Raw genomic sequence first — 21658 nt, 5'->3', positions numbered from 1 at the left:
TCATTGCCTTTTAATTGAATGAGGAAGGATAAAGTCGCCAGCAGACAGACATTCCCACTTACACCAAAACTGAAAACAATTTAAATTGAACGTGAAGATGCCATCTGGTGTTCTCACAGGCCACTGGCTTGAAGTTTGATGTGACTGACTGTGTTAGGATTTGCATTTAGTTTTCTTTCAGTGAGGGGGAAAATGAATTGCACTCATTGTTGGAATGTTCAAAAATATACTTTTTTTTTGGCTCGATTTTTCCCTTCCGTTTGTTTTAAATAATTTTAAATAAAAGATTTTAAAATATGCGGAGGGTGAGGTGAATTTCTTATGTACAAACAAGGAAATGTCAGTGCAGGGAAACAAGGGTTGTATATTTTTGATATCAGCCATCAGGTTTGCACAGTGAGGAACCCCTTAGTGTTTTAGTGCCTCAAACTGGTTCTGCTCCTGACACAACACCCACAGGGTTGGCGGCTGTCAGAAAGGTATCTTGCTGGGATAAAGCTCAGAGTTTTCAGCAGGAGAGCTTATCTTACAGCCTTGAATGGGAAACCTTGAACTAGTTACTAGTTACATTCTGCATTGGTCAATCTCCCCGCTGTAAATGGTTGCATTGTGGTATGAACAGCTCGGGAAAGTAATATTAACAGGTTAAACTGGACGTAGAAACACTAAAATCTAATCTCTTAGGCTGACATTTCAGAACTGCTGTGCTGTACGTCATTTAATATTCCAAAGCACAATTTCAAAGCAGATGCTTTATATTCCCTGGGACATAATGCGCTCTCTAAACCCCTCCTTCCCACCCTGTCAGGATAAAGATTTGGAAGCATTTGACGATACTGAACCTTGCAGAAACGGAAGGATTGTTGAGCAAGGCAGGGCCATGCATGAATTCAGCAGGACTAACGGAATGAATTTTAATCAGCAAACCCTCTTGGCCACCTGGCTGGTTTGTGTTATCTTTCACTCACACAGTTGAACACGTTTCAAAAGGGTTGTAGGCACACAGAATACCAAGTAAAACAGATATTGCATTAATTCTCATTTACAATACAAAAGGGAATACTTCCTCATCATCAGCAGGACTTTGTTATCACCAGATACAGAGAGAGGGTGGGGAGACTCGCTTGAAATGCTTGTAAATATAAAACAGTCAACGAGGAACCCAGTCTTCAATTAATTCTTCATCTCCTGAAGTTTAGACAGAAGACATTCAATTGGTTTTATATTGACCAAGCGAGCATTGGAACTGAACATACAAGACCCACCCTCAGTCATCGAAAATCCTTTCAATTAAACTTGTTCACAGAAAGATCTTTCTCAGCTCTTAAGAGGAGGTTTTGTTTTTAACAGGATCGGTGAGGGGAACATGTGCTGGTCCCTGTGAGTTTGTCCTGAGAGTGGGAACTCAGAGGGGTCAGTCTACAGGACGGTACCCTTCCTCACAAGCCACATTCAGACAGGGATAGTCGGACACAAAAGCAGTCAGATACAATTCACACAAACTCAATACAAAGTGTTAAAAGACTTCACTTAAAATGTAAAGAAACTTACTGCAATTCCAATTAATTGCTTTGTGAATACGATTCTTTGTACAAAAAACCCTTTAAGACAATATACAAAAAGAATAAGTGGTACATTGACTCTGCCAGTGATAAATACTCTGCACTTCTAGATATTGATTTAACAGAAATAAATCATTCTTCATATTCTATTTTTTTTTTAAATCCTGTGCTTTTGTAAATATTGTTTTTGTGGTATTTTTTTAACCTATTTTATGGTAAAGTTGATGACCCAGTTCACCGTGGTTCGCCCACTATACAATAATACAACCACTGGACACAACTGGACTTCACTGTGGGCATCAAGCTGCATTTCAGAGCTATAATGTGTTATGCCAGCCGAACAGAGGGGCAAGCAGGAAAACAGAGCACGTGATGAGTGGGTGTAAGGCAGGAAGGGGTTTAACCGAGTAAAAGAGAAAATCTTGGAAAGATTGAAAATGACAGGAGGTGATTAAAGGGGAAAATCAAAGAACCCTTGGTTACTTTTACACTGAACATTCTAGTTCTGAGCAGTTCATGAGAATTATTGTGCTAATCTAGTTTACAAAATAGATGTTATCCTAATATAGACAACGGTGATGAGGGGTCTCTTGTGCAATCTTGAGGCCCTCAGGACAGCTGTAGGTAGGTAGGGGATAGATCCAGGTCGGTCACACACTGTGATGCTCTCAGGTTAACAGGCGGGGAGACATCAGAAAAACACAAGTCCCACCCCTGCCTCCATGCTATATTATAACCGGCCCTGGTGTAGGATAGAGGGTTAAAGCTGCTGATCTGCCCTTGAGCGGAGAGTGCCAGATGTAGTGATGTTTTAAACAGCGGGTGCAGGCTGCGGGCACACACTGTGTAGCTTGTACACCCTCATTAAATGGTGGACCCAACACAAATCACCACCGTGCCACTCATCACCGACCTGGCATGCAAAAGATATATTTATACTTCTTTAGATACCAATGTAAAATGCACAGAACATGTCAAGTGATGAGAATTGTGTGCAGAGTTTGTGAAGTGAAACATCTATTGTGGTGACACCTTTGTAAACTGCTTGTGCTATTCTCACTAGAAACGGCTAAGTTAACACACGACAGCTCTGACAGCACTTGGCATCTTGGTGTGCGAGCGGGCAACTGGCTGGGAAGTGCTGGCCGGCGTGGACGTCCCACGTGGAGCATTCTCGGTGATGGGGTCTTCCTCTTCGCGCAGTGCCTCGTGGCTGGGGAGGTGGAGGGGAGCGAGGGGAGGGAGAAAAGGAAGGAAACCGTGTGAGGAGAAATGGGGAAGGCCAGGAAGGAGAGCAGATAGGAGAGAGGGAGCAGGAAGTGAGAGGGAGAGACAGGAGAGGGGATGGGGAGACATGGCATTGCACATGAGGGGAGGGGGGTAGAGATGGGGGGGAGTGCAGGAGACGGGGAGAGAGAGAAGAGGAGTGGGCGGAGAAGAGGGAGAGGGGGAAGAGAGCAAGGGTGAGGAGTAGGGCACAGGAGAGAGGAAGTGAGGGAGAGAAAGCAGGGGAGAGGGTGGATTCATGGCTCTGATTCTCTGGGTCACCGAGGTTCAAGATGGAGGGGCAGGAACAGGAGAAGAATCAGCAAGAGTGTTGGGGGCTGCAGGATGGAAAGTGTTACTGGGGCATCTTAGCCAGTGACTGCCCCTCTGGGCACTGCACTGACAGTGGGTGGGGAAGCAGACAGGGCGGGAGACTGCACTGTGGGCACAGTTAGGTAACAACATTGGGGACAGGGAGCGGAAGCAGAAACAGGGTGGTTTCAGGTTGTGGGGTCGTCCGTGTTAGCAGCAGTAATGACAGGACCCCCCCAACCCCAATAGTCTGAGGTCTACGAGGAGCCAGGGAGGCAAACAGTCTTGTCAGAGTGGCTGACTGTGGCAAGTAGTCTGAGCCTGCCACAAAATGTCCCCTTGTCATTACAGAGAGGGAAGGGAAGAGATGTGAGCCTCACTGCACGAAACATAGACCAGGCACAACGGGGAACATAAGGGGGGGGGGGGGGGGGGGTAAATGGGGGGGAGACAAGAAATTAACAATTAGTATCTTACATTGGTTGCAACGAAGATTACTTTAGACAAGAAAACAACAGTGAACATCAGTAGCTGTACAGAGACAACTGCAGACAGCAGAGGATTGGAGTCAATGAATGACTACACAGGCACAGATACACCTGGGTGGACTCTGAGGAAGGGAGTGACACAGTTTAGCCACAGTTACAGATTCTGATGACCTCTCGTGACTACTCTACAATGTTTCAACGATTCACGTTCCTACCTTTCTGTGTCACTTTGGCCCAACCAAGTATTTCAGTTACTTGGGAGATACAAGGAAGTGCAGCTGCTGGTGTACAAAAAAAAGACAAAGTGCTGGAGTAACTCAGTGGGTCAGGGAGCATCTCTGGAGAACGTGCTTAGGTGATGTTTCAGCTTCAAAGCCACCTATCCATGTTCTCCAGAGATGCTGCCTGACTCGCTGAGTTACTCCAACACTCTGTGTCTATTCCAGGCAACCCATTTCCCAGCCCTTGAGAACCACCGACATGCTGACTGCCTCCACCAGGTGAACCTTGTATGGGTCCAGGAATATTTTGAAGAAGGGTCTCATCCCGAAACATCCCCCATTCCTTCTATCCAGAGATGCTGCCTTTTCCACTGAGTTACTCCAGCATTTTGTGTCTATTTTCCCTCTTAATCCCTCTTATTTTCCCTCTTATTCCCTCTGCTGCAGTCCTATCGCTGGTTCAGCCAGTTATCCCACATTTTATTTATCTTACACACGATTCCCATGGCTACTTTCATTGGTCTGTGCTGAGGTACATTTTGTTTCCTACGTTAAAATGCAGTCAGGAAACTTCAGAAATGCAAATGGAATTAGGCACTAACTGCACCTGTTTCCACAAATCTAATTCTGAATCTAATCTAACTGGTCCAAAAGCAACCCACTCTGAGATGGTCAAAACTTCAACATAAATCTGTGCCTCTTCTAGTCAGGTCTGATTGACTGATGATAGACAATAGATGCAGGAGTAAGCCATTCGAGCCCGCACCGCCATTCAATGTGATCATGGCTGATCATCCCCAATCAGTACCCCGTTCCTGCCTTCTCCCCATATCCCCTGACTCCGCTATCTTTAAGAGCCCTACCTAGTTCTCTCTTGAAAGTATCCATCCAACCTCATCTACTGCATCCGCTGCTCTAGATGTCAGCTGATTTACATCGGGGAGACTAAGCGTAGGTTGGGCGATCGTTTCGCCGAACACCTCCGCTCAGTCCGCAATAACCTACCTGACCTCCCGGTGGCTCAGCACTTCAACTCCCCCTCCCATTCCCAATCCGACCTCTCTGTCCTGGGTCTCCTCCATTGCCAGAGTGAGCAACAGCGGAAATTGGATGAACAGCACCTCATATTCCATCTGGGGACCTTGCGTCCGGATGGCATTAACATTGAATTCTCCCAATTTGCTAGCCCTTGCTGTCTCCTCCCCTTCCTTAACCCTCTAGCTGTCTCCTCCCACCCTCCCATCCGCCCGCCCTCGGGCTCCTCCTCCTCCTCCCCTTTTCCTTCTTTCTCCCCCCCCCCCCCCCACCCCCCATCAGTCTGAAGAAGGGTTTCGGCCCGAAACGTCGCCTATTTCCTTCGCTCCATAGATGCTGCTGCACCTGCTGAGTTTCCCCAGCAATTTTGTGTACCTTCGATATTCCAGCATCTGCAGTTCCTTTTTGAACACAAAGGCTTTGTGTCTCCTGGAGGGACGAGGAGTGGAATGGAAAGCGGGAGGGAGGGATATAGTAAGGGGCAGTTCCCTCGCCGTGGCTAGTGTGATCAACATGCTGGTGGCCCGTGGCTAGTGGGACCTACCTGCGGGTTGCCCTGGTGGCCCTGCAGCTTCAGGTAGTCCTCCCGCTGCTTGTTGTGCTTCAACTTCTCGCAGCTTTGCTGCTTCAGCTTCGGGGCCGGTGGGATGGGCATCCAGCCCCCACCCTGGGGAACAGAGACACGGTCAGCAAGTCACCCCCCCCCCCCCAGTGTACACCCCCCCCCCCCAACCCCCGACACACCCCTCCCTCTGGGAAACACACTCCCAACTCTTCCCCCCCCCAAACTGGGGAACGGAGAAATGCTCAGCAAGTTGCCCCCCCCTCAGTGTACACCCACCCCCAACACACCCCTCCCTCTGGGAAACACACTCCTAACTCTCCCCCCACCCCCCACCCTGGGGAACAGAGACACGGTCAGCATGGCTCCCCCAGAGACTGAAGAAGGGTCTCGACCGGAAACGTTGCCTGTTCCTTCTCTCCAGAGATGCTGCCTGTCCCGCTGAGTTACTCCAGCATTTTGTGTCCCCCTGGGGCACCCCCTCCCCCCCCCTAGTGCACACCCCTCACCCAGGGCACACCTCCCCCGAGAACCGAACCCTAACCCACCAACACCCACCCCACCCCTGCCCCAGTGTACAGCCCTCCCCCCGGTATACACTCCTCCCCCCCCCCCCCCCCCCCCAACTCTCACACACCCATCCCATTGGGAAACGCTCTCCCAACCCCCCCCCCCCCCCCCAGTGGCAACATCAATCCTCCCACCACCAGACACGCGTGGCCCCGTGAGTGGGGGGAGCCGGTCTATGGTGGGCCCTGGATCCAGATCCAGGGGATGGGACAGGGGTTGTCCTCTGCTCTCCGGGACTGAACCATCCTGGTGCCACAATCCCAGCCCCGGCCGAGATCACAACCCCTCCTGTTTATATCCCAACTAATGCAAGTATTATTTTACACATTTCAGCCAATTGGCCTGAAGCTCTGTTTGAAGGCAGCTTCATCTGTCAAGGACCAATAAAGTTTTAAAACTCAGCACTTCGCACCTTTCCTGGATAGATCCAATGTTGGAGTAACTCCGCGGGTCAGGCAGCATCTCTGGACAACATGGAGAGGTGCCGTTTTGGACCTGAAACATCACCCATCCATGTTCTCCACAGATGCTGCCTGACCCGTTGAGTTATTCCAGCACTTTGTGTCCATCTTTGGTGTAAACCAGCATCTGCAATTCCTTTTTTATCCCAACTTCTCTGGAGCCTGGTTTACAGCTGATGATCGGAGGGAGGTGTGATTAACAGGACTGCTTCCCTCAGTTCCAAACTTTAGATTTAGTTTAGAGATACAGGGCACAAGCAGGCCCTTCGGCCCAGCAAGTCTGCGCCGACCAGCGATCACCCCAAATACTAGCACTATCCTACACACCAGGGAGAATTTACAGAAGCCAATTAACCTACAAACCCATACATTTTGGAGTGTGGGAGGAAGCCGGAGCACCCGGGGAGAACGTACAAACTCCGCACAGACAGCGCCCGTAGTCAGGATCGAACCTGGGTCTCAGGCCCACCCCCACACACCACACAGCCCCTCCCCCTCCCCGCTCCCCCCTCTCTCTGGCAGCATCACACAACAAGAGCAGAGTCTTAGAGAAGTTGACAAGGTGGAGTTCAGCCCGAGACAGCAGCAGGAGATCAGGGCTCTGAAAGCACCTTCAGCTTGGTGGAGAGAGCTGGAGATGTTGGTTGGCAAGGAGAGGGGAGATGGGCCGAAGGGTCTGAGCGGGACTCCGCCGTCACTGGCACCCAGGCCTCACCACAGCCAGAGAGAAACAAAGGGAAGACCAGAGGAGAGCAGCAAACTATCTGAAGGTCAGGAGGTAACCAGGAGCTTCAGAGAGAGTCTCTACACAAGATTCAACCTGATCTCCACCTGCAGGCTGAGGAGATTAGTTAACCTGGGCCTTATGTTGGCACGGACATTATAGGCCGAAGGCCCTGTTCTATGATCAGGTTAGAGTTGTATGGAAACAGGCCCTTCAGCCCACCTTGTCCATGCCGACCATGTTGACATACTGGGCACATCCCATTTGCCTGGCATTTGGACCATAGGCCTCTAAACCGTTCCCATCCATATATCTGTCCCAATATCTTTTATTAGCCATAACTGTATCGATCCTTTAGCTTCCTCTGGCAGCGAGCTCCACATATGGACCACACTCGGAGAGAGAGAGGTGCCCCCAGCTCACGCTTAAATCTCTCTCCACTCATCTTGTGTTTAGTTTACAGATACAGAGCGGAAACACCGAGTCCTCGTCGACCAGCGATTCCCACACACTAGCCTTGTCCTACACACACTAGCCTTGTCCTACACACACTAGGGACAATTTACAATCTTTACCAACGCCAATTAGCCTACAAACCTGTACGCCTTTGGAGTGTGGGAGGAAACCGGAGCACCCAGAGAAAACCCACGCAGGTCACGGGGAGAACGTGCAAACTCCGTACAGACAGCACCCATAGTCAGGATCGGGCCCGGGTCCCTGGCACTGGAAGACAACAAATCTACTGGTACCCAAACATGCCACTAAAGTACTGGAGCGCCTCTGATCCGGGTAAGCCCAGGTAAGGCCCAATAAGGTCACTTCTCAACCTCCAATACACTAAAGAAGAAAGTACCAGCCTAGCCAACCCTCCCCACAACTCGAGCCTGCAAATCCAGGCAACATATTGTGTTGAGTGTGAAACAAAGAGACAGGAGGCTGCACAAGTGCCCGGAGTGGAGGGGGGCTGAGGCCCGGAGTGGAGGGGGGCAGAGGCCTAGAATGGAGTGGAGGGGGGCAGAGGCCTAGAATGGAGTAGAGGGGGGCAGAGGCCCAGAGTGGAGTAGAGGGGGGCAGAGGCCCAGAGTGGAGCGGGGCAGAGGCTTGGAGTGGAGATGGGCAGAGGCCCAGAGTGGAGCGGGGCAGAGGCCCAGAGTGGAGCGGGGCAGAGGCCCAGAGTGGAGTAGAGGGAGGCAGAGGCCCGGAGAGGAGTGGAGATGGGCAGAGGCCCAGAGTGGAGTTGGGCAGAGGCTCAGAGTGGAGTAGAGGGGGGCAGAGGCCCAGAGAGGAGTTGGACAGAGGCCCAGAGTGGAGCGGGGCAGAGGCCCAGAGTGGAGTGGAGTTGAGCAGAGGCCCAGAGTGGAGGGGAGTAGAGGGGGGCAGAGGCCCAGAGGTAGACAATTGAAGACAGGGTAGACAATTGAAAATTGAACCTTTGGATCCGGAGAGAGCAGCTGGGGTTTGGGGAGAAGATTCGGCTTGACCTTGGTTGGAGATGTGGGCTTTCTGGAGTCAGGAGGCACAGGAGATGACCTGTCCTTGGGATGTGTAGCATCATGCCCCACTCCCCTGCCTCTCTCAGTGGTTGGGTCACTGGCCTTGTCCACAGGGTCCTCTCTCTTCTCCTGGTTGTTAGGGACGGGCAGAAACTCTGTGGGAAGCAGGAAGTCAGTGCATGGATGTTGGCTGATTTGAGAGATGGTTGATTCCAACTCCCGGATGGTCTCCTCCAGACTGTCCATGGTTTTGTAGGTGCTGTTCTTAATCTCCTCTGTCCTCGCCAAGGCAGCGGCCGAGGCCTGGTCTCTGGACGTGCCGCTCCTGACATGCTCGATCTCGTTGATCTTCAACTTCTTCACTTCCGTCCGAGTTCGACCTGTCACCTGGTCTAATTTCTCTTCCTCTTCGTAAACGACGACTTGCAAGGATCTCCTGCCCATCTCCGGCCGAGATTCCCGGGATTTAGCCGAGGCATTCGGGTGCCGATCGGGTGAAGAGACCTTGACGTTCTTGGAGTTCCCATCCCTCAACTCCGTATCCTCGAGAGTCCCAGTGTCCGGGAGAGAATGGCCAGTTTCAGAATTCAAGTCCTCTGGCTTTCCTAAGAAAGTGCAGTCTCTGGATACTGAGCGGCAGGACCTGTCAACCACTGGAGGTTCATCAGGAGCAGACAAGGCTGGCTTCTCCTCAACAGATTCTTCCCTCACGGTCTGAAGCTGTTCGCAGTGATCCTCAAAAACAGTAGAAAGCCTCTTGAGGGCTGTAGGTTCTTCCAGTATGACAACTATTGGCCTCTTGTCCATAGATGAGTCCATTACCTCCGGTTCCTCAGGCTGCCTAGCTGGAGTCTGCAGAGTCCCCAACTCTTCATCCTTTGAAGAAGAACCGTTTTCTCCTTTCTCACGAACAATGCCCTGGGTCTGGTTTTCCATCAAAGCCGTTGCTGCCTCGCTGTGAATGGAGAGAAGGTGTGAAGGAGAGAAGGATGAGATGTCCAGGAGCTTCTCTGGGGCTTCTGTAGGCGGCTGGGCCGGTGAAGGGGAACGTGTCCACGTGTGGACATCCTGGACCAGGGCAGCTTCCAGCAGCGCAAATTCTTCCAACACGATGGAGGACTGGACGTCTTGTGTCCAGGTTTCGGAAATGGACATGTTCTGCTGACTCGCGGCAGGAGATGAACCGGCTGGTTCAACGCTCCCCATTGTCCCACCAAGCGCCACTGCTTCGGCAAAGGCTCCCCCCGTTTCTCCAGCCAGTGTCGGCTCGGGCACGTCGGGTTCAGAAGGGCTCGAGGGGTCAGATGTGCACTCAGTCAACACAATCTGTGGGAGCTGGGCAGGGCTCGGACAAAGTAGGACTCGAATCTCCTACAGATGTAGATGGTGGAGGACACACAAGGAAATAAGAGAGCGTTTAGTCAGCGCCAATCACCACGGGCACCTAGAGCTGAGGGCAAACATCTCACTAGGGTTTGGACATTTGGAAAAGAGGTGAATCTTTAGCATTCACTGCTCCAGGTGCATCAGAGTGCTCTATGTTCAGACGTTGGGACGCTGAATGAATCAACGGATATTATTCATTCATCTGAGATGGACACAAAACGCTGGAGTAACTCAGCCGGTCAGACAGCATCTCCGGAGAAAAGGAATGGGTGAGGTTTCGGGTCGAGCCCCTGCATCCTGCCAGTCCGGTGGGGAGAGGGAAACGTGAGTTATGAAAGAGTTCAGAACAAATCAGAGCTGGCATCGATGACCAAGGAAAGGTGGGGCCCACAATGGTCCAATGTTGGCTGTGGAAGAGGTGATAATGAAGGGATACAGACAGTGGCACTGGCCATTCCTTCTCTCCAGAGATGCTGCCTGACCCGTTGAGTTACTCCAGCTTTTTGTGTCTATCTTCGGTTTAAACCAGCATCTGCAGTTCTTTCCTACATGTTATTTATTCATGTCTGGGTCTTGGCATTTCTGGCGCCCTCTTTAGTTACCCCAACCAAGCACATGTTTGCTAGAAGAGGCGCAGGAAAGATGTTCTGTGTGATTGCTCTCACTTGCTGCAGCCTCACTAGTAGCACGGTGTTTGAGGTGTTGGTGTGGGGGATTCTTCCAATCCCACATGTTCCCGACGTTGGGGGAGTCCAGAACCAGGGGCCACACTTTTAAGAATAAGGGGTAAGCCATTTAGAACGGAGACGAGAAAAAACCTTTTCACCCAGAGAATTGTGAATCTGCGGAATTCTCTGCCTCAGGTGGAGGCTGAATATCTGGATACTTTCAAGAGAGAGCTAGATAGAGCTCTTAAAGATAGCGGAGTCCAGGGATATGGGGAGAAGGCAGGAACGGGGTACTGATTGTGGATGATCTGCCATGATCACAGTGAATGGCGGTGCTGGCTCGAAGGGCCGAATGGCCTGCACCTGCACCTATTGTCTATTGTCCATATCAAATGTTGTCGTCGCTTATCTGCTTATTTGAGGCAATATCAGAAACTTTTAAAGAACGTTTCTAACCTGTCATTTCTCCCTGGGCCACTGTGAGCGACAGAGAGTGTGTTAGGTGGATCTGAACAGGGTGTGAACTTCACACTTAACCCCCCCTGTACACCAAAGATACACACAAAATGCTGGAGTAGCATCACCGGATAGAAGGAATGGGTGACCCTTCTTCAGACTGGACTACACCCCAAACATCACTCATTCCTTCTCCCCAGAGATGCTGCCTGTCCCGCTGAGTTACTCCAGCATTTTGTGTCAATCTTCGGTGTAAACCCAGCATCTGCAGTTCTTTCCTACACACATTGCCCCCGTACAACAGGTAATGATGGGTATTGTCAGAGACACTGTGTGAAAATATTAACAATACATTGGGATAACATTTACTGTTGGTAATTCCTGGATAGTTTTATCAAATGATTTTGAATTTTTTAAATAAAAAACAGGTGTGAAAAAATATATTCTCTGACATTTTCTATTGATCTACATTAATTTGTAGGAAGTTTCATTACTCGTACATTAAAACAAATCAAATCCGTCATAATGTGACAGATCCAATTCCACCAGAGAGGAAATCCCACACTGTGGTCGACCATCTGATCAATGAGGACCTATGTTCCCAAATTCCTCTCTCATTCTGGGGGCCGGAACAGAGTAAGAAAAAAAAACTTCAAATTGTTAAAAGCTTGGATAGAGTGGATGTGGAGAGGATGTTTCTACTCGTGGGAGAGTCTAGGGCCAGAGGTCACAGCCTCAGAATTAAAGGATGTTCCTTTAGGATGGAGGTGAGGAGGAATTTCTTTATCCAGATCCAGTCTTCTTTGCCACAGAAGACTGGATATGGATATTTTTAAGGCAGAGATAGATAGATTCTTGATTAAGACGGGTTATGGGGAGAAGGCAGGTGAATGGGGTTAGGAGGGAGAGATAGATCAGCCATGATTGAATGGCGGGGTGGACTTGATGGGCTGAATGGCCTAATTCTTCTCCTATCCCTTCTGAACTTATGAAAATGGTGTGTGTTCACCTTGAACAATTAAAATTAACATGTGAAATACCAGGAACATCTGCACAAATGCACCTTCAGAAAACAGCCCCCCCAATGCATTTCCCCTCACACATGCATCAAATGCATCCCCACAGATGCATTAAATGCCCCAACACAAGCCCTGTCCACAGCATCCAAAACACTCGCTGGTCACAAACGTGCAACTTCAATGAAAACTCCTGCAACTATCACAATCCACAAACTACTGCATGGACGCAATACTTAATGCATGCACCTATCCCCGGGTAACATTGCTGCAACCAGCACTATCTGCAGACATGTGCCGTAGCTTAATCCCCAAACTCCTGAAACAATCGGCGTTTAAATGGACTGCAATCACCAAACTCCATTTAATGCACTGTTGCACTTGCCCAAACAACTGCCCCACTGCATTGCTCCACCTGTGCATGCACCAACGCACACTGAAACATTTGCACCGATGCATCCTTTCCAAACCCTTGCTGCAATGCAGTCTCCAAACCCTTGCTCCAGTGCAAGCCTGCAACCACAAAGCCCCCGACCCCATGGTCTGATGCAATCCCCAAACTGCAGCAGCTCCAGTGCAACCACAAACCCCTGCTCCTGTGCAAACTAAAATCCCAGCCCTGATGCAATCCCTGAATCCTTGCACCCATGCAACTCTAAACCTGCCACCCTTGTACTCACACAACCTCCACACCCGTGCAACAACACCACTCCCAGATTCTCTCCCTGTCTAGCATTTGCTCACCACCCCCATTCCATGGGCAATGCCCGAGATACATTGTTAATCCCAGTCGCTCGACTGATCACCCCCAGCACGTTCCCTGCTCCTCAAACTCCTGTAACACCCACTGTCAGGACAAGACTACAACCATCTTTGCTCTGACCCTCATGGCATTATTTCGTCACATGCAGCCAATTTTAAACGCCATGCCTGAAACCTTTCCCTGGGAAGAGTTTTTAAACGTAATGTTTAAACTCACAATGACAATCCTGCAACTGAACCAGCGACTAGTAGCAATAAGCAGGTGTGAAGCAGGGTCCAGACCCAAAATGCCACCCACCCTCTTTTTCCCCAGAGATGCTGCCTGACCCGCTGAGTTACTCCAGCACCCTGTGAAACGTCACCTATCCATGTTCCCCACAGATGCTGCCTGACCCGCTGAGTTACTCCAGCACTCTGTGAAACGTCACCTATCCATGTTCTCCACAGATGCTGCCTGACCCGCTGAGTTACTCCAGCACTCTGTGAAACGTCACCTATCCATGTTCTCCACAGATGCTGCCTGACCCGCTGAGTTACTCCAGCACTCTGTGAAACGTCACCTATCCATGTTCTCCACAGATGCTGCCTGACCCGCTGAGTTACTCCAGCACTCTGTGAAACGTCACCTATCTATGTTCCCCACAGATGCTGCCTGACCCGCTGAGTTACTCCAGCACTTTGTGTCTTATCTTTGATATAAACCAGCACCTGCAGTTCTTTGTTTCTGGCAGCAATAACATGGCCAGTTCACTGCCAAATCAATATCCCTCTGACTTCCTTGTCTATCCTTGACTTCCCTTGGCCACGATTCACTAGCCATGGGCAAGAGACCATACCGCATGCCCACAGCCAGTCCAACAAGGCATGTCTAGACATTGGACTGAACTGTGGCCAAAAGGAGAGGATGCAAACGGCATGAATCAAACAGTAATTAAAAGGTTAGTGCTACTGATATTGCAAGACAAATGATTTAATTAGGAACAAACTATGTTAATGGAACCACATTAAATATCTTTAGTTCCACTGGCCCACAACTATAATCAACGAAGTTCTTAATTGAACTATTTGCGATCAGCAGTTGATAAAGTGTAGACAGAACGCAGAGAGAATGTGTTAGTGCCCAGATCTGAAGGAGACTTGCATCATTGAAGAAGAGGTGCAGGGAAAGGAAGACGGAATTTGGAGAGGGTGTGGGCAGCAGTTCCCAAAAACATGCCATTGGGCAACTGGTTATGAAGGTGGCACATTAGCATGGCATCATGCCCTGCCATCAAGCATCATGCCCGCCCATCCTGGTGTTGCACAGTGAGTCTCCATCTGTTCATGGGGGGAGAGGGGGAGGAGAGGGGGTGGGGACGAGAGAGGGGGCGGGGAGGAGAGGGGGAGGGGAGGGGCGGGGGGATTGGGGGGAGAGAGGGGGGGAGGAGAGGAGACGGGGAGAGGGGCAGGGGACGAGAATGGGTGGGGGGGAAGTGAGGAGACGGGGGAGAGGGGCAGGGAGGACGGGAGGGCAGGAGAGGGGCGGGGGATGGGGGGAGAGAGGGGGCGGGGAGGAGAGAGAGAGAGAGAGAGCGGGGAGAGGGGGCAGCGGGGGCAATGGAGGAGAGGGGGCAGGGGGAGAGGGAAGGAGTGGGGAGAGGGGCGGGGAGGAGAGGAGGAGAGCAGGGGGGAAGGGGACAGGGGACGGGGTGGGGGGGGAGAGAGGGCTGGGCGGGGAGAGAGGGGTGGGGGGCAGAGAAGGGGCGGGGGGGGGGGGGGAGGGCATGGGGAGAATGGAAAGGTAGTCCTGTGGTTAGTTTCTTGCCAGACCCTCGGCCAATGGCCACATGCCATTGAATGACCCTTGACCCCACGTGCTTTTGAGGGAGATGCCACGTTAATGAGGAAGAGGTCAAATGATGGCAGGCAAGGAATTAGGGAGCAGGGAGGAGGAGGTGTTTAGAGGAACTACTATTTCTGATACAAGGTTAGGTTGTGCATGGTAGGCTGCTGTGGAAGGTTAGATAGCACGGGATCCAGGGAGAGCTCGCTAACTAACAATGGATTGGAATGGTTTAGAGGGATTGGACCAGGTGCAGGCAGATTGAGACGAGCTTGGATGGGACATGTTGGTCAGCATGGGCAAGTAGGGCCGAAGGGCCTGTTTCCTTGCTGTGTGACTGTGAAATGGGACTGACAGTAACTACAACTTTGGAACCGGGCGCGAGGTTCGAACTCTTGCCTGACCAGGTGGAGGTGACCTGAGAGAGGGCACAACCTTGGGGCTGGCCATCCCAGAGAGGACAAGAGTCAGTGCAGTGTCAACGGCCCCTGTCGAGGACAACTGAACGGGCTAATTGTGTGGAAAGATGCTGGAGGCAGCATCTCTGCAGAAAACCCATGCAGTGGTTAGGCCTTTCGGGTCGAGACTCTTCCCCAAGCTGAAAGACAAGAGGTGTGGGTGTGGGGAGAAACTGGAGGTGAGCCAATGTCACAACATGTCAGGATGGGCAGCAGATGACTTCAGGAAAGTTGGAGCCCATCACGGCCCATTGTTGACTGGGGAAGATGGGTTAACGAGAGGGGCGCAAGGATGCAGGGGTTACTTGAAATGGGAGAACGCAACAGTCATACCACTGGGGTGTAAGCTGCCCAAGCGAAGTATGAGGTGCTGTTCCTCCAATTTGCGCTGGGCCTCACTCTGACAGTGGGGGAGGCCCAGGACAGAAGGGTCACTGTGGGAATGGGAGGGGGAGTTGAAGCGTTTGGCAACCAGGAAGTGGCGTGGGCCAAGGCAGACTGAGGTGTGTTGGAAGACATGCATAGTGTAGAAGGGCTGAATGGCCTCTGGCATTGCTGGGATCTCTCTCCATGGGTTGGGGTTGGATCTCAGAGCTCGGGACTTCAGTTGCCCTGGTCTATTTGAGGAGGTATCGGAGATCACCACCTGTGGCACAGCCCTCGTTTGGGGGCTGGTGTGTGGATCAGACCTCCTCAGGCCACAGATACAACCATGGTTCCACAGGACCGTGGTAATCCCTGGCCATTTAGAGATACAGCGCGGAAACAGGCCCTTCGGCCCACCGGGTCCGCGCCGACCAGCGATCCCCGCACACTAACACTATCCTACGCACACTAGGGGCAATTTACGATTTACAGAAGCCAATTAACCTACAAACCTGCACGTCGTTGGAGTGTGGGAGGAAACCGGAGCCCCCGGAGAACAAACCCAGGCAGGTCAAGGGGTGAAGGGACAAACTCTGCACAGACAGCTCCCGCAGTCAGGATTGAACCTGGGTCTCCGGCGCTGCAAGGCAGCAACTCTACCGCTGTGTCACCCATGCCGCTGGGGTTGGCATCTCGCATTTACGGCAGTCATTGCCTCGTGGTCATGTCCCGGGAACTGGTGAACAGGAAAGGTTCCGTCCGCCACATGCGGAAGGATGTTTCCCGTGAAATTTTGCGAGCGTGCAGAGGTCTCCGAGGCCCCCAGTGAGGGGCGAGGGAGCAGAGGGGGTTAAAGAGGTGAGCAGGAGGAGTGCTAGCATCAGCAGTTAGTCAGGGTGCTGGAAGCAGGCAAGTTAGAGTCGTGCTCAGAAGAAGTTTGAAGCCGCGAGGCTTTACCTTCTGGTCTCCGGCAGCCGGACAGAGCCTGCAAGACCTGGTGTCTGTGGTGGGCAGAGCTGGCAAACCCTGTCCACTGACAGCTCTCCACCCTGGGGCTGGCACTGAACTCCTCTCAAACACCTGACGGACCAGAAATTGGGAAGAAAGAGACAAACAAACAAAAAATAAATGCACAGACGTCATGTTTCCGTTCTTCTCTTCTGAAGAGTTGTGCGTCTGGGATAAAACAATGATGGGGTGCAAGAATCAAGGTGTCTTCCGCCAATAATGTCAGCCCGACTAGCAGTGTCGTGCAACTTCACCAGGGTCACAGCCGTTTGTCCCACAAAGTTAACTGATCCAGACCCGCACCTTAGAGATAGAGCACAGAGACAGGCCCTTCGGCCCACCAAGTCCACACCGACCCTCGTTCTCACACTTCCCCGTTCACTCCCCCGCAGAGGCCAATTCACCTTCAGAACAAAGAATGTCCTTTTGCGATGTGGGATGAAACTGGGGCAGCCGGAGGGAACCCACATGGTCACAGGGAGAATGTACAAAGTCCACTCAGGTAGCACCCGAGATCAGCGTCGAAACCCGGGTCTCTGGTGCCGACCAGCTTCCAAAATGAGAGATGATCAAATTGAAAGCTGGAAATGTTGTTACCGAGCGTGGCAGGATGATGCGGGGATGCACGGTGGCACAGCGGGAGAGTTGCTGCCTTACAACACCAGAGACCCTGGTTCGATCCCGACTACAGGTGCTCTCTGTACGGAGTTTGTACGTTCTCCCCGTGACCTACGTGGGTTTTCCCCGGGTGCTCCAGTTTCCCCCCACACTCCAAAGACGTGCAGGTTTGTAGGTTAATTGGCTTTGGTAAAAAATAGTAAATTGTCCCGAGTGTGTGTAGGATAGTGCTAGCATACGGGGTGATCGCTGGTCGGTGCAGACTCGGTGGGCTGAAGGGCCTTTTTCCACACTCTACTCACTATATATGATTCTATGTGTGATAGGTGACCCGCGCCTCTGACTTTTCCAAGAGGTTTTCCCGGAGCAGCCATTTGCTTTGGCCAGCAGCCGTCTATATGCCCCAGAGTAGGAACGTCTGCATCAAGGCAGATCTTCATCCTAGGTGGAGACATAGCCAACACAGGCACCTGTCCCACCGCACACTTAGCAAGACGGTGCCTTCAATGGGCACCGCTGATCTCCAGCCTGCTGTCGACATTGGACAACTCAACGGAAGATACTGGCACTTTCAGACGCACAGGTTTCCCAAACAGAAAAGGTGGCTGAGTCTATCTCCTTGGTCCCCACGTTGGTGTCAGTAAAGGCCCTGGTTTGTGGGCAGCCCAGTGCCAATCCTCTAGCCCGACCCATAGATGTCAGCAGCACCAACCTCCAGCTCCGCCATGATCCTTTCCTCTTCATCATCGTCGTCCCGTATGCCCGAGGCCACCACGGGCGGTGGGTTGGACGGGGGCTTCGCCTCCGACATGGTTCTCCGCAGCTTGACGTGCGGCCTCTGTGTGTCCGTCTCGTCAGAGTCGGCCTTCTGCCAAGGGAAGGGTCATAGAGACATAAGATTGTTAAGGGCTTGGACAGGCTAGAGGCAGGAAACATGTTCCCGATGCTGGGGGAGTCCAGAACCAGGGGCCACACACAGTTTAAGAATAATGAGTAAGCCATTTAGAACGGAGACGAGGAAACACTTTTTCTCACAGCCAGTGGTGAGTCTGTGGAATTCTCTGCCCCAGAGGGCGGTGGAGGCCGGTTCTCTGGATGCTTTCAAGAGAGAGCTGGATAGGGCTCTTAAAAATAGCGGAGTCATGGGATATGGGGAGAAGGCAGGAACGGGGTAATGATTGGGGATGATCAGCCATGATCACATTGAATGGCGGTGCTGGCTCGAAGGGCCAAATGGCCTACTCCTGCACCTATTGTCTATTGTCTATTGACACATAGGCCCTTCAGCACAACCAGCACATGCTGACATAGATGCCCCAACCTACACAAGTCCCATCTGCCCATGCTTGGGCCATATCCCACGACCACTGAACCATGTTCCTCCAGCACTTTGTGCTTTCCCCCCCATAAGCCTTGATCAAGAACCTCTCAATCTCCGCTATAATAATACCAAATGACGTACTCCACATCCGTCTGTGGCAATAAATTCCCCACATTCACCACACTCTGGCGAAAGAGATTCCTCCTCATCTCCGTTCTGAAGGTACGTCCTTTTACACTGAGGGTTTTTGCCCTCTGGACCTACGCTCTCCCACTACAGGCAGCATCTCTCCACTAGAAGGTACACAAAAAAAGCCGGAAAAACTCAGCGGGTGCAGCAGCATCTATGGAGCGAAGGAAATAGGCAACGTTTCGGGGCCGAAACCCGGAAGGGTTTCGGCCCGAAACGTTGCCTATTTCCTGAAATGGTTGCTATTGGGCCCGAAACGTTGCCTATTTCCTTCGCTCCATAGATGCTGCTGCACCCGCTGAGTTTCTCCGGCTTTTTTGTGTACCTTCGATTTTCCAGCATCTGCACAGTTCCTTCTTAAACATCTCTCCACTAGATCTCACCGAACAATCTGTGGTTCCATCTCGGGCAACGTTCACCATATTGCCCCCTTCGGTCTGAGGAAGGGTCTCGAGCCGAAACGTCACCCATTCCTTCTCTCCCGAGATGCTGCCTGTCCCGCTGAGTTACTCCAGCACTTTGTGTCTATCTTCGATTGAAACCAGCAGCTGCAGTTCCTTCTTACACATTTTTCCACCTTTTAGTTTAGTTTATGATAGTCACGTGCAGTGAAAAGCTTTTTGTTGCGTGCTATCCAGTCAGTGGAAAGACTAAACCTTTGAGGGTAGAAGTTGGTAGGTCATGTTGCAGTTGTATAAGATGTTGGTGAGACCGCATTTCGAATATTGTGTTCACTTCTGGGCACCATGTTATAGGAAAGATATTGTCAAGCTTGAAAGGGGTCAGAAAGGATTTACGAGGATGTTGCCAGGACTAGAGGGTGTGAGCTATAGGGAGAGGTTGAGTAGGCTGGGTCTCTATTCCATGGATCGTAGGAGGATGAGGGGGGGGTTCTTATAGAGATGTAGCTCCATAGCAAAAGGATTTGAGTATAGGAGCAGGGAGGTTCTACTGCAGTTGTACAGGGTCTTGGTGAGACCACACCTGGAGTATTGCGTACAGTTTTGGGTCTCCAAATCTGAGGAAGGACATTATTGCCATAGAGGGAGTACAGAGAAGGTTCACCAGACTGATTCCTGGGATGTCAGGACTGTCTTATGAAGAAAGACTGGATAAACTTGGTTTATACTCTCTAGAATTTAGGAGATTGAGAGGGGATCTTATAGAAACTTATAAAATTCTTAAGGGGTTGGACAGGCTAGATGCAAGAAGATTGCTCCCGATGTTGGGGAAGTCCAGGACAAGGGGTCACAGCTTAAGGATAAGGGGGAAATCCTTTAAAACCGAGATGAGAAGAACTTTTTTCACACAGAGAGTGGTGAATCTCTGGAACTCTCTGCCACAGAGGGTAGTCGAGGCAGAGGGTAGTCGAGGCCAGTTCATTGGCTATATTTAAGAGGGAGTTAGATGTGGCCCTTGTGGCTAAGGGGATCAGAGGGTATGGAGAGAAGGCAGGTACAGGATACTGAGTTGGATGATCAGCCATGATCATATTGAATGGCGGTGCAGGCTCGAAGGGCCGAATGGCCTACTCCTGCACCTATTTTCTATGTTTCTATGTTTCTATGTTCAAGGTGAAGGGGAAAAGATTTAATAGGAATCCGAGGGGTAACTTTTTCACACAGAGGGTGGTGGGTGTATGGAAGAAGCTGCCAGAGGAGGTAGTTAAGGCAGGGACTATCCCATCATTTAAGAAACAGTTGGACAGGTACATGGATAGGACAGGTTTGGAGGGATATGGACCAAGAGCAGGCAAGTGGGACTAGCGTAGCTGGGACACTGTTGGCCAGTGTGGGTGAGTTGGGCCGAAGGGCCTGTTTCCACACTGTATCACTCTATGACTCTACAGGGTTACAATCGAGCGGTCGCCAGTGTAACAGGGAATAACATTGGTCAGTGACTACGGCCGGCACCAGTCCTCACCTTCAGTGGAGTCTCCTTCTTACTGGTGACGATGACCTCCCCCGTACGGCCAGTGGTCAGCCCGTGGGTCGAGGGGAAGCTGCGTCGCGGTGGGGGAGGCGGTGGTGACTTGGACGGTTTCTCAGTCCTGTATCGGTGCACAGTCAGCTCCTCTGCAAAATAACATGGCTCATCACAACACAGCACGGTACAGTACGTGGACAGGCCCTTCGGCCCACCAGGGTTGCCAACTGTCCCGTATTAGCCGGGTCATCCCGTATATTGGGCTAAATTGGTTTGTCCCGTACGGGACCGCCCTTGCACCGTATTTGACCGCTACTACTCGATCGAGGGGACAGTCGGGTCCGAGCGCCGCGTCCAGCCCCGCCTCACCCGTCCCGATGTAGTGCAGCCCATGGAGTGCAGCAGCAGAGCCTCGCCCGTGGCCCGTGTGTCGGCAGCCCGGCCAGCTGTCCGACTTTCAGACCTTCGCTTACCGCCGACACCACCACCACCCCTCCTTCTCATGGGCCGATCATCGGTTCATGAGTTGGATGCGGTGCTGGGCCAAAACTCCTCAGCTGACCCGCCGGCTGGGCTTTGTGTGCAGTCCAGCGCCCGGGCCAACTCATCATTCACCCAGCCACGGCCGAGTCGGTCAACCAATTTGTCCCTTATTTTGACCTTTTGTCCCTTATTTGGGGGTGAGAAAGTTGGCAAGCCTAATGCCCGCACCTGCCAAACACGATTCAACTCATCTCATCTGCCCCTGCATCATCCATGCCACTCCATACATTCATTATGTGCTGGTGCTTTGGTTGTACCAAGGACTATGTTCGTATTTGCACTGATATTGTGGTTGTTAATTGATTGAATTTGGGTTTTCTCTGGGTTCTCCGGTTTCATAGAAAACATAGAAACAAAGAAAATAGGTGCAGGAGGAGGCCATTCGGCCCTTTGAGCCAGCACCGCCATTCATTGTGATCATGGCT

General features: G+C 51.5%; 1 protein-coding gene across 12 annotated transcripts in view; it reads right to left on the bottom strand.

Moving 5' to 3' along the window:
• Window positions 1–2957: 2957 nt before the first annotated feature.
• Window positions 2958–21658, bottom strand: part of srcin1 (SRC kinase signaling inhibitor 1) — a 343123-nt gene continuing 324422 nt past the window's right edge. For 11 of the 12 annotated variants that reach the window (XM_033034907.1, XM_033034908.1, XM_033034910.1 and 8 more), the window contains 6 exons: window positions 20688–20839; window positions 17967–18122; window positions 16586–16708; window positions 8632–10065; window positions 5429–5551; window positions 2958–3519 (listed from right to left, as the gene is read on the bottom strand). In XM_033034907.1, coding sequence (XP_032890798.1) covers window positions 3517–3519; window positions 5429–5551; window positions 8632–10065; window positions 16586–16708; window positions 17967–18122; window positions 20688–20839 — 1991 coding nt within the window. In that variant the 3' untranslated portion in view covers window positions 2958–3516. The remainder of the gene's footprint in view (window positions 3520–5428; window positions 5552–8631; window positions 10066–16585; window positions 16709–17966; window positions 18123–20687; window positions 20840–21658) is intronic. The other variant, XM_033034920.1, reaches the window with a different exon arrangement.

This window comes from Amblyraja radiata, chromosome 16 (genome assembly GCF_010909765.2).
Source record: "Amblyraja radiata isolate CabotCenter1 chromosome 16, sAmbRad1.1.pri, whole genome shotgun sequence".
Lineage (NCBI taxonomy): Eukaryota > Metazoa > Chordata > Chondrichthyes > Rajiformes > Rajidae > Amblyraja > Amblyraja radiata.
Note: the sequence above shows the minus strand (reverse complement) of the source record. Positions and strands in the feature narration are given on the sequence as shown.